The sequence below is a fragment of the Oryzias melastigma genome, linkage group LG23 (assembly GCF_002922805.2).
Source record: "Oryzias melastigma strain HK-1 linkage group LG23, ASM292280v2, whole genome shotgun sequence".
NCBI lineage: Eukaryota > Metazoa > Chordata > Actinopteri > Beloniformes > Adrianichthyidae > Oryzias > Oryzias melastigma.
The window spans coordinates 23,118,430-23,136,067 of NC_050534.1; the positions used below are offsets into that span (position 1 = coordinate 23,118,430).

General features: G+C 42.7%; 1 protein-coding gene across 8 annotated transcripts in view; it reads left to right on the forward strand.

The window, feature by feature from the left end:
- The window catches only part of LOC112154050 (filamin-C), a 67,492-nt gene that overhangs the window by 28,474 nt on the left and 21,380 nt on the right, over positions 1 to 17,638 (forward strand). For 5 of the 8 annotated variants that reach the window (XR_004947139.1, XM_024284656.2, XM_024284648.2 and 2 more), the window contains 21 exons: positions 47 to 169; positions 1,429 to 1,566; positions 1,760 to 1,886; positions 2,040 to 2,176; positions 2,402 to 2,595; positions 2,678 to 2,791; positions 2,873 to 3,016; positions 3,862 to 3,985; positions 7,613 to 7,773; positions 7,858 to 7,948; positions 10,354 to 10,523; positions 10,594 to 10,711; positions 10,860 to 11,122; positions 11,689 to 12,286; positions 12,536 to 12,709; positions 13,247 to 13,409; positions 13,507 to 13,667; positions 14,291 to 14,458; positions 15,746 to 15,869; positions 15,943 to 16,099; positions 16,291 to 16,407. Coding sequence is in view for 7 of the 8 variants with exons in the window: in XM_024284656.2 (XP_024140424.1) it covers positions 47 to 169; positions 1,429 to 1,566; positions 1,760 to 1,886; positions 2,040 to 2,176; positions 2,402 to 2,595; positions 2,678 to 2,791; positions 2,873 to 3,016; positions 3,862 to 3,985; positions 7,613 to 7,773; positions 7,858 to 7,948; positions 10,354 to 10,523; positions 10,594 to 10,711; positions 10,860 to 11,122; positions 11,689 to 12,286; positions 12,536 to 12,709; positions 13,247 to 13,409; positions 13,507 to 13,667; positions 14,291 to 14,458; positions 15,746 to 15,869; positions 15,943 to 16,099; positions 16,291 to 16,407 (3,566 nt within the window). In the remaining variant the exon portion in view is untranslated. The remainder of the gene's footprint in view (positions 1 to 46; positions 170 to 1,428; positions 1,567 to 1,759; positions 1,887 to 2,039; positions 2,177 to 2,401; positions 2,596 to 2,677; positions 2,792 to 2,872; positions 3,017 to 3,861; positions 3,986 to 7,612; positions 7,774 to 7,857; positions 7,949 to 10,353; positions 10,524 to 10,593; positions 10,712 to 10,859; positions 11,123 to 11,688; positions 12,287 to 12,535; positions 12,710 to 13,246; positions 13,410 to 13,506; positions 13,668 to 14,290; positions 14,459 to 15,745; positions 15,870 to 15,942; positions 16,100 to 16,290; positions 16,408 to 17,638) is intronic. The other 3 variants (XM_024284680.2, XM_024284688.2, XM_024284704.2) reach the window with 3 other exon arrangements.

A 17,638-nucleotide genomic window follows, 5' to 3' on the forward strand; every position in this document is an offset into this window, starting at 1 on the left:
TGCTCCCTCAGGTCCTCTCATGTCATGACTGTTGCCCCTTCTTCAGTTTCACAGAGTGCCCCCACTCCACAGTCTCCGGTGCAGGTTATACCCCATCCCATATGTACCCCACCCTCAGACAAGATAAGGAGAGCCCCCCCTCCAACACCTCCCAAACCCAGATGGCAAAGTTAGTACAGGCCAGGGGGTGGGGGGGCTGATTGAGGGTTGCCTCTTCTGTCCGTTTCTCCTGGCTCTTTCTAGTTAAACTCCTAACCCGCCCCCACCACATGCCTCCACCACATGCCTCCAGCATGTGCTGCATGCATTGTCCTGAGCAGTGTCGTCTCCTTCAATGTGGCTAAGCGTATCTTTGGATGATCTTCTATTACTTACCTTGGCCTTGCAGCCATTTTAGCATTTTACTTGGTTTCATTAGAATTTTGACCAAATCTTCCTCCATGCTCCATAAATCTTCTTTTATGAGTCCTGACTGATTTGCCTGCTGTCAGCTGCTCTAGCACTTGTCTTTTGAACCTGAGTAAACTTGTCATTCTATTACGATTCTGAGTTGTAGAGCAACCACGTGGTCTGAGAAATTCAGTGATGAATATTGAACTGTAGGTCCATCAGACAGCAAACATGACTGTCCTGAGTGTATCTGTATGTGCCCCAGCAGCAGGAGGTGTTGGAGGTCCTCTAGCCCCCCACCAGTGTCTGGAGGTCCATCATGAAATTCACATTTTCCAGCTTTAGTCTTAGTTTTACACTGTAACTCAGCCTGTCTTGGATTCCAGTTGACTCTGCTTCAGTCACTGCTGATGAGCTGCAGCAGGAGACTCCAGTCTCTGATGGACTGAACTGACCAATCAACAGCAAGAGAAAGAAAAGAAACAATCAGAATAGTTGTGTCGTGGAGTGAGGTCAGAGACCAGCTTACCTTATCTGACAGATGCTAGAAGACAAACCACTTCAAAGATTCTATGTTCACCAAGAAAGACAGATTTATCAGCATCATTCTGTACTGAAGGTCTTATGAAGAAACTGATGACATTCACTAACCATCTTTGTCCTTCATGTGATCACCACCATCATCAGTCTGTTTTCTTCTGCAGCTAACCATCACCTGGAGCTTCATGTTCTGACTTCTGCTCTTAGGGTTCTCTAAATGTGTTTCAGAACTTCTGCGGTTTCATCCTCATCTTTTCTGGTAGCAGACGGCTGCTCTGTACTGTGATTGGCTGACTAACAGAAAGTCCTACAGAACAAAGTTCACACACCAGTGTGCAGATGTTAGAAAGCCACCTTCTTTGATGTTAAACTGTTTCTTTAGTAAAGCTTCATCCTGTGTGTTGATTTAAGTAAAGCTCAGCATGAGTTAAGTGTTAAACTGAAGTTTCAGTAGTTTTAGTTCCACGTCTGACCCAAAGTGTTGTCTTGAACTGACAGCCTGCAATCCAAGCGTCTGTCGGGCGTTTGGCCGAGGCCTGCAGCAGAAAGGCCTGAGAGTGAAGGAGGTGGCGGATTTTAAAGTGCACACTAAAGGAGCTGGAAAAGGGGAGCTCAAAGTCTCTGTGAAAGGACCAAGTAAGAACACAAACAAAAACTTATAACTGAAACAGAAACTCAGCATGAACTGCCATAAACCAGATTATTCATCTGGAGATCAGACATTTCACACAAATACAAGTCAGGTTCCAAATACAAAGTTCAAATCTTTTTAAATGAAGAAATGCAGAATTTGAATGAGACATTTTCAAACTGACATGTTGGTTTTCAGGGGGACTGGAGGAGCCTGTGAAGGTTCTTGAGATGAAGAACGGAGTCTATGAATGTAATTATTACCCCATTATGACAGGGAAATATCTGGTGACCATCACCTGGGGGGGACAGAGCATATTGCGCAGGTGAGGTAACAGATGTCTCAGAATGATTGATATGTACATGATCCAGGAAGCTGCCTTGAATTAATTTCTATTTCTATTAATATCATTTCTATAATTAATCTTTGTGTATAAAACATAAAAAGGGCTTCTGTGCTAGATTTTCTTTTTCTCCAGCCCATTCGAGGTCCATGTCAGCGAGGAGGCGGGGCCTCAGAAGGTAAGGGCCTGGGGTCCAGGTCTGGAAGCAGGGTTGGTGGGGAAGAGTGCAGACTTTGTTGTGGAGGCCATCGGCACAGAGGTGGGAACTCTGGGTAAGTCATTAACAAAGTTTTCAAGTTCTGACTCAGATTTTGGTTTTGTGGGTCAGAAGGGACAGTCATGCGGAGACACGACAGATCTGCAGTAGAAAACAGCATTCGACCTCCTGTCAGTGACTAAAGACAGGAAACTTTATCTTCATAAGGAAACTTGAATCATAATAAAGTTGACAAATAACTTTCTTGGGATTATTTTTAATGCTGGAACTGTGTGTCCAGGTTTCTCCATCGAGGGTCCTTCTCAAGCTAAGATCGAGTGTGATGACAAAGGTGATGGGTCGTGTGACGTGCGATACTGGCCAACAGAGCCAGGCGACTATGCTGTCCATGTCATATGTGATGATGAGGACATTAAAGATAGCCCCTTCATGGCTCACATCCTCTCAGATCCCGGCGACGTCTTTCCTGAAAAAGTCTGAACAAAATTTTAACATCAGTCCTCTGGCAGAGGCTTTGCTTCCGAACCTGACGTTCTGGATCTCCTCTCCCCTTCAGGTTAAATGTTTTGGCCCTGGCCTTGAGCCTTTCGGCTGCATTATTAACAAAGCGGCAGACTTTACCATTGATGCCCAAGAAGCTGGAAGAGGAGAGCTGAAGCTTTATGCTCAGGTGAGGAGTTGAAGATCGGTTGTTGTGAAGCTGTTCCTCCCAACAAAAACATGTATGAATTCTGTGTTTTCTCGCTGTCAGGATTCAGATGGATTCCCAATCGACATCCAAATCACTGACAATGGAAACGGCACCTATTTCTGCGTCTATGTCCCCACCAAACCCATCAAGTACACCATCATCATCACCTGGGGGGAAATCAACGTTCCCAAGAGCCCCTTCAGGGTATGAATCCATCAAGTCCCTCATGGTCAAATCTTGATGTCTTCAGACAAGCTTCTATTGATGTTAGGTCACAGAGATGATAGTCTTTCGATGAAAGTTTCTGAAACAGATTGCCTCTCTAGAAAGTAAAACAGAATCAAACACTTTATGTGGCATTTAATTGATTTAAGAAAAACATTTAAAATTTGAAACATTAAAGCAAAAGGCTGATCTTAAGTGTCTGAAAGATCCTTGTTAAATAAAATCTATTATTACCAGCAGAGAAACAACTGTGAACAAAGACAAATGATCAAATTGTGAAGTCCCACTGAGATCATTTTCTGATTGGTTTACAAATGGTTCCCAGTGGTTTTTGAATTATGAGGAGGCCATTTTTAACCAGGACATAGTTTCTATAGAACGGCAGATGTTCATTAGAAATTAATTTCTGAGTTTTGGGCAGTACTGTTTAAGCGGAGTAAGCCCACCCTCATTTCCCACCATGCATTTGGTTACGGCTCTCCTGCTAGCTCACAGCCCCTCACAACTCCAAGCTAACATTACTGACACAGCAATATCAGAGCTATCCACCTGTACAGTTCTGATCTCGATTCCAGCTCAGACCAGGAAAACAAAGACGATTTGAATATTGACATTCTCAGACATGCAGTTGTAATATTCATTTTCTTTTGATTGTGTTCCAAAAATCAGAAAAATATCACTGGAACATGTTTAAAAGCACAGAAAACATTTAGTTTGAAGTGCGTTTACAACTTTCAGCCTTTATTAAATATAATTCTACTTCCTCCTCATGTCTTTGCTTGTATAACATTTAATAAACTTGCGGCATTGATTATGATTCATAGGTGACAGTTGGAGAAGGCAGCCACCCAGAGAATGTGAAAGTTTACGGCCCAGGTGTAGAGAAGATGGGGTTGAAAGCCAACGAGCCTACGTACTTCACTGTGGACTGCAGCGAGGCTGGACAGGGTGAGAACTGCTGACAGCTGGACACGATGCCAGCTTCCAGCAATAACTAGAACAGACTGAGCAGGTCTTTCATCAAGCAAATATTATTTGGTGAAATTCTCACCAAAACATGGATTTTTCTTCATTATTATTTAGCAAGGTGTTGTGGTTATCAACACCACCTGAAAGCAGGTGGTTTACAACCTAGCAGGTTCCTTTCTCTAAGACTGTAAAGCAGGGGTGCCTAAAGTGGGGCACGTGGGCCAAATTTGGCCTGCCAAAAGTCATTGTTTGGCGCGCCAAGTCGTGGCTGCAGAGACCGCAGAGTGTTTAGTTGAAAGCCCTTACCTGTTTTCTATTGATTCTCTACAGTGTTCCAAAACTCTATGGCTGTAATATACTTCCAGCCTCCGAGTGGCACTGTTAGCACTTTCTTACACATGGAGTATGGGTGAAACAACCCCCAAGTGAGTCAGTCCCGGGTTTTTATGTGTTGGAAATTCCAGAGAGCCTTTACGGTCACTTCCGATACTTTTAGCAGCTTTTTTAGCTAGCTAAGACAGAGCAAAAACAACAAGATAGTCAAAGACCAGCTCCTGGTCTCTCATTAGGATCTCAGTTTGCTGTTTTTATGTTTATATTCTTTATTTTCTCCTTTTATTTTATGACTTGCAAAAAAAAATTGTATTTGGCCCACGGGCCAAGATTCAAGTGACATTTTGTCCCTTTCAGCAAAAAAGTTTGGGCACCCCAGCAGTAGAGTAATCCTCGTCTATGTGTTTTCTTATTTCCATGTTCCAAAGACAAGGTTTCAGGTCTCCGGATTTTGCATGCGTATTTATAAATGCAGGATCTGTCCAAAGTGTACCCCGCGATCCCCCGACAATAACCGAAACAGGCTCCAGCATCCTTGTGACCCCAAAACGGAGATATAGCAAGTTAAGGGCCATTTTGGCATGAGAGTGGAGGAAGGAACACATTGGTTGATACCATCTTATGCAGACGTTGTAAATGGTAAATGGCGTATACTTGTATAGCGCTTTCTACCCTCCTTCGAGGGCCCAAAGTGCTTCACAGTCACAGACCCATTCACACATTCACACACTGGTGGTGGCTCCGCTGCCAAACACTGGCTCCAACCTCCCACCAGAGTCAAGTCGGGGTTCAGTGTCTTGCCCAAGGACACTTCGACCCAAGGGCGGGCAAGGCGGGCATCGAACCTGCAACCTTCCGATCATGAGTCGACCGCCCAACCACTGTGCCAGATCTGAAGTTGATCTGAACTGTAAAGTGGTGGCTGGGTAAAGTGTAGCCAGACAGCTGAGGATGCTCTGTGCGATGGATATTGATTTTCTGCTTCCTCTTAGGTACTGGTGCAATTCTCCTCCAAGTACTTTGCCTTTTTTTCTCCTGCCCAAAAGCAAATGCAAACAGTGGGCACAGAAAGTATTCAAACCCTTTTAGTTTCCCCCTCTTTGTATAGTTTCAGCCATTTGTCAATAAATAGGAAACTTCATTTTATTTATCAATAGTCTACACTGAGTCTTCAATCTGAGAGAAGCACATGGAGAATTTCTGTACACAATATGATTTAAAATGAAGTTAAGAAATACAAAAGGAGTTTATACAAAGGTACACCTCATGTGTCAGGAGCCACAAAAAAACCCTATTGTAGCACTAACATCTGTCCACCATTAGATGGCCTCAACTCTGATCTGTTTGCTCAACTGCTGGATTGGACAAGTTAAAAAAAGGAAGGAAGGAAAGAAGCTGACTGGTTAATGCTGATATTGTTAGAATGTCGCAGTGCTTTAAGTGGACAACAAGAAGTGGCGGTGCTCTCTTTATCGGAAGTCGAAACATAAATTAGAATCTTGAATGTAAATATTAATGGATAAAAAAAAGTCCTTTTTTCAACGTGTCTTAATATGAAATAAGAAAGAGGGAGCTTTTTAAAGTTATTTTAAAGTTGAAGATGAAACTTCGGTTGGTGATTTTATGGAGGAACTGTACCATTCCGTATGATACGCAACTTATAATTTATAAACTACAATCAAAACAGTGAAATAAAGAAAAACGAACGTTAAACAAACAAAAAAGTCCAAAGCACATAACCTCAGAGTGAAATCTATTTCTACAGAGTAAATCCTCATCTAAAAATGTCGACAGCATGCTCCTCTTGTTGTTTTAAACTGCTGCATCGGTACATTCCATTGAGGAAAACAACAGTAGGACAATGATTGGTACATTGTTGAATTGTAAAGTAGGTGTTAAAAGGTCTTCACGGACCACATTGATGAAGTCTGCTCCCATTGGCTACCCGTCATCTGTCAATCAAATCTCGAGAAAGCTCGACCCTCCCCCTTGTGTCCTAAACAGGAAGTTCCCGCAAGCTCCAAGAAGCCCAAATCCTGCAAACTTCTAAAGAGAAATAAAATGTTATTACTGATTTTGTTTGTCAGAATAAACCGTTTTGAACAAGTATGTATTTCCTAACACGTTCTTTTTGCAAATTATTATTTTTTTCCAGGATATTTTTTGTCCTTACCGTAAGTTAGTCAAGTTAAAAACTGACCAATCAGATGCGTCAAATTACAGCGTGTGGTGCCCGCTGGCCCCCACCTTGAGCATTTGATTGACATCTTCTCCTGAGCTGCTTTCAGTGGAAGGAGGGATGTGAACAGCCAATAAGCTTACTCATGATTGTTGACTGTATAGCTGCCCTAAAAACACGACTCAGACAAACTCGGTCTGTCACTGTCAGTAGATTTGGCCTCATTTGGCGCCGGAGCTAAAGCATTTATACGGGGGTGTTACTCCCTCTGTCCAGTGATAACATGGTGTAGAGATGAACACTGACGTTGGCTTGTTATCTGCCAAGCGCAAAGAATTATAGGATACCTTTACTTTTGTTTTTCTAGGGAAATTGGATTTTAAATGTGGGTTTTTGTCTGCATGAGTTTTTGTCTGGTTGTTTTACTCTGTTGTTCTCTTTATTATTTTATCCGGATGTGTTTACTTCTTTTTGCACCATAAGTGAGAGAGAGGGGAGGGATGATGACGAGCTTGTGTTGTCCTGTTTGAACAGCGTATTTGAAGGTGAAAAAAAAAAAAAATGAAATACTCTACCAGATCACAGAAGGTGGATTTCTAACTAATGCTTCATGACTCATTTGGCTACGGAAGTCAAAATAGAGCACCGGACGGTCCAAATTAGGTGAGAAGAGGCGGTAGTCTAAAGTGTGTTTAAGAGAAGTCCTGGTGCTCAGCTTAAAGCACTGGAATATCGTGTAAAGAGTCTTATCAAGAAGGACATCCAGGCTTTTGACGTGAGGACATGGAGAGGCAGAGCAACAAGGAGTTCAATCTCATTACTACGTATTTAGTTTGACGAGGTTATAAAAACAAGGATTGAATCTCATTAAGTTAGAGAGTCTTTTTTCTTTAAGGTTGAATATTTTTTTTCTCTTTGGCAGTGCTATCGGAACACCATATTCTACACTTTGTCTAATGTGAACCTTGTTTTTTAAATTGGTTTTAGCCAGTGCAAATGTTTAATCTGTTTATTGTACAGAACTAAAAGTGAATTGACTTTATTAGCTTGGACTGCATGTTGTGTGTCTTTGATTAGCAGCATTTGCCTTTTAGGTGATGTCAGCATTGGGATAAAATGTGCCCCTGGTGTGGTTGGACCTGCTGAGGCTGACATTGACTTCGACATCATAAAAAATGACAATGATACATTCACGGTCAAGTACACACCGCCAGGCCCCGGCAAGTACACCATCATGGTGCTGTTTGGTGATCAGGTGAGAGTTAATAAAGTCTCCACTGATGTTCCTTTTCTTTGAACTACCCTACACTCTGGCCTTTCGCTTTTACTGTAAACATAGGAAATTCCCATCAGTCCCTTCAGAATAAAGGTGGACCCCTCCCACAATGCAGCTAAGGTCAGAGCAGAAGGACCTGGACTCAACAAAACTGGTAAGATTTCTTTGAGTTTTCAGTCAAGGATACCTGATCAGTTCCAGACCAAACACAGACGGTCAACAAAGAGAAATATAGAAATAAAACAATGACTCAACAATTCAATTCAATTTTATTTATATAGCCCAAAATCACAAAGGAATTTGCCTCATTGGGCTTCAAAATATGAACAATTGTTAAAAACTAAACAGACTACATAAACGGGTTATCCCTGACCTTAGACCCTCCCTCCTGGTAAGGAAAAACTCCTAAAAAACCTGAGTCGGGAAAAAAGAAGAAACCTTAGGGATTCCCACATGAAGGAGAGATCCTATCCCAGGAAGGACAGGAGATACCAGAACAGTTAAAGAAAAATTAGCTTCTACAACTACGTATCTAGAAGAGTTCAATCAGATAAAGCTGAGGGACGAGTGATGATGAAGTCCACAGTCAAGATGAAGCAGAAGTGCAGTCCACGACCAGGAGGACAGACGACCCAGCAGGAATCACTCTCACTCAGAGATGCAGGATGGTGTCGGGGGCGTGGTCCACGGCCAAGAGTGGGAGCGTGGGCGATCCACCGGGGATCTGAAATCTCTCCCGCTCCCCAGAGGAGAGTGGGAAAGAAGAACAACATGTGAATGGAACTGCACCAACAAAAGCATGGAGAACTAAATACAATAAATAATAAAGAATAGAAGAGAGGAGAAGTAGATGAGAATAGAGAACAGAACCCCAGAGCTGATCTGAAAAATAACGCTGATGGAAAATCTAAATTTATATTTAAACGCATCAATATTAATTTATTAATCTAGCCTCATAAGGACCACATGAGAGGGAATATTCTCTGATTACTAGCTAGCCTGGCAGAACGCCTGTCCAAAGAGGAATGTTTTAAGGCTAGTTTTGAAGGTAGAAACTGTGCTGGCCTCTCTGACATGAGCTGGGAGCTTATTCCATAGAACAGGGGCTTGATGGCTGAAGGTTCTACCTCCAACTGTACTTTTAGAAATTCTAGGAACTACAAGCAGTCCAGCATTTTGTGAACGAAGTGTTCTGACTGGTTGGTAAGGAACTATGAGATCTCTAATATAGGATGGGGCCACACCATTCAGAGCCTTATAGGTTAACAGGAGGATTTTGAACTTGATCCTGGATTCAACTGGTAGCCAGTGGAGAGAAGCTAACACAGGAGTGATGTGTTCTCTTCTACTAGTTCCTGCTAACAATCTTGCTGCTGCATTCTGGACAAGCTGAAAACTTTTTAAAGAACTTTTAGGGCATGCTATTAGTAAAGAGTTACAGTAATCCAGTCTAGACGTAACAAATGCATGGATGAGTTTTTCAGCGTCACTTTTAGATAACATATTTCTGATCCTAGCTATATTACGTAGATGAAAAAATGCAGTTTTACAAGCTTGAGATATGTGAGCCTTAAATGATAAATCCTGGTCAAATAAAACCCCTAAGTTTCTGACTGAAGAATTGGAGGCAACATTTACACCATCCAGGGAGACTATCTGATCTGAGAGAGCATCTCTCAGGTGTTTAGGACCCAGTATCATGACCTCAGTTTTTTCTGGGTTTAGGAGGAGGTCATTAATTGTCATCCAGGTCTTAATGTCTCTGATGCCTGAATTCAGTTTCTCCAGGTGGTCATTCTGGTCAAGTTTAATAGATAAATACAGCTGTGTATCATCTGCATAACAGTGAAAGTTAATGCTGTGTTTCCTGATTATGTCTCCTAAAGGCAGCATGTAAAGCGTGAACAGAATGGGCCCTAGAACTGAGCCCTGAGGGACTCCGTAGCTAACTCTAGTACAATGAGAGGACTGTCCATTTACATGAACAAACTGGTATCTATCAGATAAATAGGATTCAAACCACTGGAGGGCAGATCCCCTGATCCCTATGTCACGCTCTAGTCTCAAATTACAATAGTTCAAAGTGATCATGGTTCATCCAAAATGAACTATGAAGGACCGCCTCATTTATGTCGGTGGACTTGTGGTATAGTGTTCATGCTGAGACTAGGAAGTTAAAGGACCAAAGAATAAAACTGGGACCAGTCTCTCCATTTTTGACACTTGGCAGTAAGAGTACTGGAAAATAAACCAGTAAAACTTTTCAGAGCATTGCAGCTTATCTATTTCTTCAAGGACACTAAAAGAACAAAGTTCCTAAAGTCCCAAGAAATGGATGCATGGATGGAGGGATGATGGATGATGGAGGGATGGATGGATGGATGGATGGATGGATGGACTGATGCATCGAGCTTCCTGTGTTCATGTCAAGAACTGCTAAATGTGTTCCTTGTAGTTCTTCCATTTGGGAACAGGCGTTCAGGGCAGGTTGGAGCCTTTAGCCGTGTTCCTGATCCAATGTCTTGCATGTTTTCTTGTCATTTCACCTGGATGCTTCAGGTGTGGAAGTGGGAAAACCCACCCACTTCACTGTTTACACAAAGGGAGCTGGAAAAGCCCAACCTGAGGTTCATTTCATGGGAGGGGCTAAAGAACTGGCTGTGAAGGACTTTGAAACCATTGACAACCATGACTACTCATACACGATCCGCTACACGCCAGTTCAAAAGGTAACACTTTAACAAGTAAGTGGTGAAAGGACAAAATCCCTCAGTAACCTACAGTTTTTGTGGCTTCAAGGGAAACCTGTCTATCACAGTGTGTCATGGAGGAGACCCCATTCCTCAAAGTCCATTCAGGATCAATGTAGCCCCCCCACTAGACCTTAACAAGGTCATCGTTCAGAGCCTGAATAGCAGTGAGTATCAACTGTTTAACCCTCTCCAAAGTGTGTCAAAAAAGAAAATGACATTTTTGTTTAGTCTCATATTTTAGTTTATAAAATATTTCAAAATTTCACCCCAAAAATCTGTTGATGTTTGTATCTCTGTGAATCCAAACCAAAGGGGTGGATGTTGGTGAGGAGCAGGAGTTCTCTGTCAGCACTTGTGGTGCTGGAGGCCAGGGGAAGTTTGATGTGAACATCTCCTCTCCATCACAACACCAAGTGCCCTGCAACCTGGAATACTGCGCAGCCAGCGAGGTGCACTCTGTTATGTACGTCCCCCGAGAGGAGGGTCCGTACAGGGTGGACATCAGCTATGATGGAAACCCTGTCCCTGGAAGTCCATTCCCTGTGGAGGGAGTGATGCCTCCAGACCCCTCAAAGGTCAGTATGGGGCGTAGATTTACCTACAGGACCTTGAGCAGTTCTTGCCATTCAGTGGAATTGCACAACAGCAAAATATTTTCTCAATAGGTAATGTTCTGACTATTTCATTCAGAGATTTTTATTGTATCGACGGTAATAAACATACAATCAATGGGACATTTTACTGCATTATTATGAAATTACACTTAAAGTTTTATAACAAACATATTACAATGAGCTGACCCGGTACAGGGTATTTAAATCTTTAAAAGCCAACTGCACACTCATATGTCAGGGTTTCATTTGATTAATTTGTTGGATGTATTTTTTTATTCTTGATATTAACCCACTTAACTGTTTGAGTTGACTTGGAGTATTTTTTTTTTTAATAATTTCATTACTTAAAAGTTTTTGATTCTGTATTTTGGGGCTGGGAAGTTGATTTTGAATCGAGCTCAAGCTTATTGGTTCCACAAACAATCTTATGTGTGCATCTTTTTTAAAAAGTTAATGTTATGAAGCATCTGTTGAATTACTTCTCATACTTGGTCAAGTCATCTTTGATCTCCATGTTTACTCTGCAGGTGCAGGCTTATGGTCCAGGTCTTCAGGGTGGAGTGGTGGGTAAACCTGCCCCTTTTGCCATTGACACAAAGGGTGCTGGTACAGGAGGTTTGGGTCTAACAGTGGAAGGTCCTTGCGAGGCCAAGATTGAATGCCAGGACAATGGAGATGGATCTTGTTCCGTGTCATACTTTCCCACTGAGCCTGGCGAGTATGCCATCAACATCCTCTTTGCTGACCAACACATCCCTGGATCCCCCTTCAAAGCTGTGGTCCAGTCTTTGTTTGACCCCAGTAAGGTGACAGCCCAGGGGTCTGGCCTGGAACGAGGGAAAGTCCACGAGCCTGGATCCTTTGTGGTGGACTGTTCCAAGGCCGGAGAAGCTGAGCTCACCATTGAGATAGTTTCAGACTCTGGAATCAAAGCAGAAGTTCAGGTTCAGAACAGCAGTGAGGGGACGTACTCCATCACCTACATCCCAAAGTGCCATGGCATGTACACCATCACCGTCAAATACGGGGACCAAGCTGTTCCCCAGTTCCCCTCCCGCTTGCAGGTGGATCCAGCTGTGGATGCAAGTGGGGTGAAGGTCTATGGACCAGGAGTGGATCCCAGAGGTGAGGTTTTAGGGGACATCAAGATTTGGTAGTGCCTGGAGACAATAACTAAACAACTGTACTCTCAGAAACTGGATTCCTTCACTGAATGACATAGAGAAACCAAAATGAAAGGTTGTCTATATTACCAGCAGAACTGGTGTGCATCTGTACTACGTTTCGATTGTGCGAATTGTTTCCCATCAGTGATGGGATTGTGCAGTCATAGAAATGTTAATTGAAAGTCTAAAAGGAGGATCTCTGTTGCAGGTGTCCTCAAGGAGGTAGTGACTCACTTTGCTGTTGACACTCGAGCTCACTACAAGAGCGGGAGCAGCAATGTCAAAGTCCACATCTCCAACCCATCAGGCAGCAACACGGACACCCACATCACAGATATTGGGGATGGGACTTACAGGGTGGAATATACACCCTATGAGGATGGTGAGGCTCAGGGGGTCACATCAATGTTCCCAACTGAGTGCAGCTGCAGTTTAAGGAGTTCAGAGTTTATAACTATGAGGCACAAACCTCTCTTTAAGATTTGGCTCTTCCTCTACAACAGTGGAGAGTCAATTTCTGGAAAGTTTAGCTTATGTGTTTTTTGCACATTCAGACACCAATTTAAAAGGAAAAGCTACTTTTTCTTCTTTTTTCATGTTTGGCGGCTCATTCTGGTGTTTTAACACCAAAACCAGACAGAGTAGTTCATTGATGTGCATTATAATTTCACCTCTGGACTTTCATAAACTGTTGTTGCATCCTGTTTACCTGAGTTAGCCATCTCTGACAGATTGCTGAATAACAGAAGTCAGTAATTAATGTGTTATGTTTTCCCTAAACGGAATGAACAAAAACCAAACCACCTGCAATCACTGCCAACACATTTTGTTTTCTGAGCTTCAAATTTCAGTCTTTTGCTCATCTTATCTATTTCTTTCTCGACTGAAACGTAACACACAGATGTGTGTCTGTGTGCAGGACTCCACTTGATTGAAGTGCTCTTTGATGAGGTTCTGGTCCCAAAGTGTCCCTTTAGGGTGTTGGTGACTGAAGGCTGTGACCCAAGTCGAGTGGAAGCGTTTGGTCCAGGTCTGGAGGAGGGCCTGGTGAATAAACCAAATGTCTTCACTGTGGAAACCAGGTTTTCTTTCTACAGTTCTTTTAATTGCACCATGAATATTTGCATTTATGGCAGTCAAGTTTTACATTTTTCATTTCTTCAACTTTTTTTATGTCAGGGGAGCAGGTACAGGAGGTCTTGGCCTGGCAATTGAAGGTCCATCAGAGGCTAAGATGTCTTGTAAAGACAACAAAGATGGCAGCTGCAGCGTGGAATACATCCCCTTTACTCCAGGAGAGTATGATGTCAACATCACCTTTGGTGGCCTTCCTATCCCAGGTAATAACATCCACCACACTTTACACGTTCTTGTTGTTGATGTGTTTCAGCTCTCAGTGAACCAGAGAGAGAATGTTCATGCACACGTCTACGGGCATGCTGCAGGTGACAGGTCGTAGTGAACAATTCTACAACACGTAAGGGTCAGTAAAGGGTCGAAGAGATAAGTAATTTCCTCCAAATCCTGCAGACTGTTCAAGGAGCCTGTTAGTGCATGTGATACATGCGCTCTCCTCGCTGCAACCTGTTTGTTACAAATGAGGAAATTAGACAACCAGAGTGTAGTTTGCATGCAGCTCTTGTGGGGGGTCAGTAAGAAGCCAGTACTCACACTTTATACTATCCACTATCTGTACGTCATCATTGTTTGATTCCATTATCATTACGGATACTTTATAATACACCTACCGCATGCATTACAATGGTACATACATCTTCATGACGACCCCTAAGATGTAGCCGCTTCTCTCTGTGATCCTCTACGGACCTGAATAACCCAAAAACCTGCTGCACGTGTATAGATCGACCTCTGTATGGGTAACCCCCCTGTACTGGTGCATGTGACTAAGGCTTAACGCTCCCAATCCAAACCTGTGAGACTACTGTGTGTGTTTGTCCATTAGGAAGTTCATTTCGTGTTCCGGTTCGAGAGCTGGTTGACCCTAGTAAAGTGAGGTGTTTGGGTCCTGGCCTAGGGAGTGGAGTCCGAGCTCATGTTCCTCAGACCTTTACTGTCGACAGCAGCAAGGCGGGAGTAGCCCCCCTGGAGGTTCAACTCTGTGGGCCAACAGGTAAGGGAGTAAAATCTAGATGAAACTGATCTACATGTTTAGTGAGTGTAATTTGACCCACCACGTCCTGTATTACATTTGCATCACTTCAGCATTATTGAGATATGACATACAAAACTCCTGGTACAGGACAGATCTAGTCCAGATGCCTCAGCCACCTCAACTGACTGATTTCAATGTGGAGGAGGAGTGGCTCTGGTCAGAGTGCTCTGTAGTCCAAGCTCCTGATATTATCTCTAAATAGGGAATGACATATACTACTTCACTACCTTGCTTTAACACTTTCACAGTCACATTCACACACGTATGACAGCTTTATTGTTAAACACTGGCATCGATCTGTTACCGTCAGGAACAATGTTGGGTTCAGTGTTGTAACCATGAACACTTCAACAGATGGGTGGGCAGGTCAGGAACTGAACCTGCCATCTCCTGATCAGAGTTTGACTGGTCTACCTCTTCCACGGCCTGGTTGCTTGTGTTGGAAACATTACCCAGAAGTCCTCACTGTAGCTCAGCTCATTGCATTTGTGTCCACCTTCTAAGCTGAAAAGAAACTAACTTTTTCCAACTGTTGGCTTTCAAAAGGCCAGTAAAAACTGTTGGATTTGGAGCATGTTGTCCAGGTACATGCTGAGGTGGTGCACCACTTGACACAGACATGCCTGGCACAGCGTTAGAGCAACTGCAATGATCATCAGCCTATCTCCACCCATCAGGACATTTACTCCTATAGTGTCACTCACAGAGCCCTTAGTGTCATGCATGATCCTACACATTCCTCAGGCAGCCTTTTCAATCTGCATTCTCTGGACCAGAGCTGACAGCCTAAAGGACAGTTCATGCACCAGACCATCAGGAAGTGGACATCTCCTCTCCCTCTTACTTCCTGAGGCCCTTTTCTCAACCTTATCTTAGTTTTTTTGTTTTCACCTTTGCATGTCTTTTTTTAAATACTATATTAACAGTTTTCATTTAATTTTATTAATAACTATTGTTCTGAAGTTTGAGACCCATGAAATTTTAATTTTCTATGAGAGGGCGTTACATGTTGCAGAATGAAATGTACAGTAGATGAAGGGTGTTTTTTTTGTCAGCCGTTGTTCTTTGTTTAGAGATAAGTTGTTTACTTCTCTATCTGAAGAAGGTTTATCTTCTTCTGTTGTAAGAAGTTGGTGTTAAAAACGGTTCTGGTCATTTCTTTGCTGATTTTTGTGTTAATGTTCTGACTGTATTTTTTCTTGTTGGGTTCATGCCACCATTTGAACAGCTTCTGCTTTTCTTCAGGTGTGGCAGAGCCTGTCAGCATCACAGACAACGGTGATGGTACTCACACTGTTAGCTACACTCCTGCTAACGACGTCTTGTACACCATTTATGTGAAGTACGCCGACCAGCAAGTGCCACGCAGGTTTGTGTCAGGAAGTATTTGAAGGCCTCAATGCTTCTTTCCAAGGTTTGACCTCTTTGGTTTGTTCTCTCAGTCCTTTCCAAATCAAACCATTACCAGCTCATGATGCCAGTAAGGTTCGTGCCAGTGGACCAGGCTTAAATGCAGCCGGCATATTAGCCAGTTTTCCAGTCGAGTTCACCATTGACGCGAGAGATGCTGGAGAAGGATTACTGACGGTGCAGATATTGGTGAGTGCTTCCTCACAAGAGTCACAATTGTCTCCGGCTTCACAAACCAGAGTACAGTCATGAAGTCTGACTTCATGAAGTTTAAACCACAGTACTTGGTGATGGGAGGTGTTCACTTTGGAGTGATCTGTCTGTGGATCTACCAACTCTATTTCAACCCAAACTGGGGACGCTTGTTGCTCTTACTGCAGGATCCGGACGATTGCAGGCGCCAGGCCTCGGTGTTTGTGGAGGACTGGGGCAGGAGGGTTTGGGAGACACACATAGTAAAGAAAACCATCCCCTTCAGTATTTTGAAGAGAGGCTGTGTAAGGCCAGCACACCCCGTTCACTCCCATCCCCATTTTAACTTACCTCTGCATTTCATCCCCTTACTTCTATACCGTCTCAGAACTCATTCTACAGAAATTTTGTTTTAACCCTTTAACTCCGTAGCTTTAGCTCCAGTGTAGACATTCTTTGACTCCCGTAACTCCTCAGTCATTGATGCAATGGACGTAAGTCCAGCTGTTTCTGTCTCGGAGAAAAGCAGCTTTGTGCTGTTATGAAAAGACACTTTCCGCCTCATTAGAAATAGTTGCTTCATAGTGATCAAACGAACAGTCAAAGACTTCTCGTACATCAGAGAGCATCTTATGGGTGTCCCTAGTGACAGCTCTGATTTTAAAGGGTTAAGAGTTTGTTTTGATGGCAACAATGTTTTTTGTATTAAGACTGATGAGCACTTCAGTAAAATTCCTGTCCAAGTGATATCCACACATTTTTCACTCAGGTCTGACTGCAGCCTAAACTAACCAGTCTTTGATGCCTTCAGAACTGCTGAAAGTAACATTTTGACATTTTTTAATATGGTTTTCAAATGTAGTTCTGAAAAAAACAAAACTTTCTGAGTGTCAGACTGACATCAAACTCCAAAGACAGATTAACCTTATATCCTCTTAACTAAATAGATTAGGCTTTGAAATGCTTCTTTAATGACTTTGTTCCTGTGACTGAACTTTCATAGTATTGAAACTTCTGAGTTGATATTTCTACATACAAATTCCATTTTTTTTTCATATTTTGAGATGTAACCAAAACAGAGGTAATGATCCGAGGTTTTTTAATCAGTAACTCTGCTTGCCTGTCTTGGTGCACGTCAGTATTAATGACTCACTGTAGGTGGAAAAAATCATTTGTCACTAATGAGTGGCTGAGAAACCTGCATTGAGCCTTGGGAACACCAATGAAAGTTAATGACTCAGGAACCCGGTTCCATTAAAACGGATCTGTCTTTTGTTAAGGTTCAGGTATTTGGTGATTTTCAAAGAATCTGTTTTTTAGAGACGAGGCTGAAGTCTTCATGAAGCTGAACAAGTTTACAGATTCAGGGGTTCTACCTCTTGCTTATATAGACTTCTGGAGGATGACAACCAGGACGTCTGAGTTTCTGAGTCACAAACACAGAAACAGAACCAGAAACTGAGCTTTTCTGACACACTAACTCTCTTTAGCTTGTTTGAAACACTATACCTTTAGCCAGGTACCCCTACAACCAGC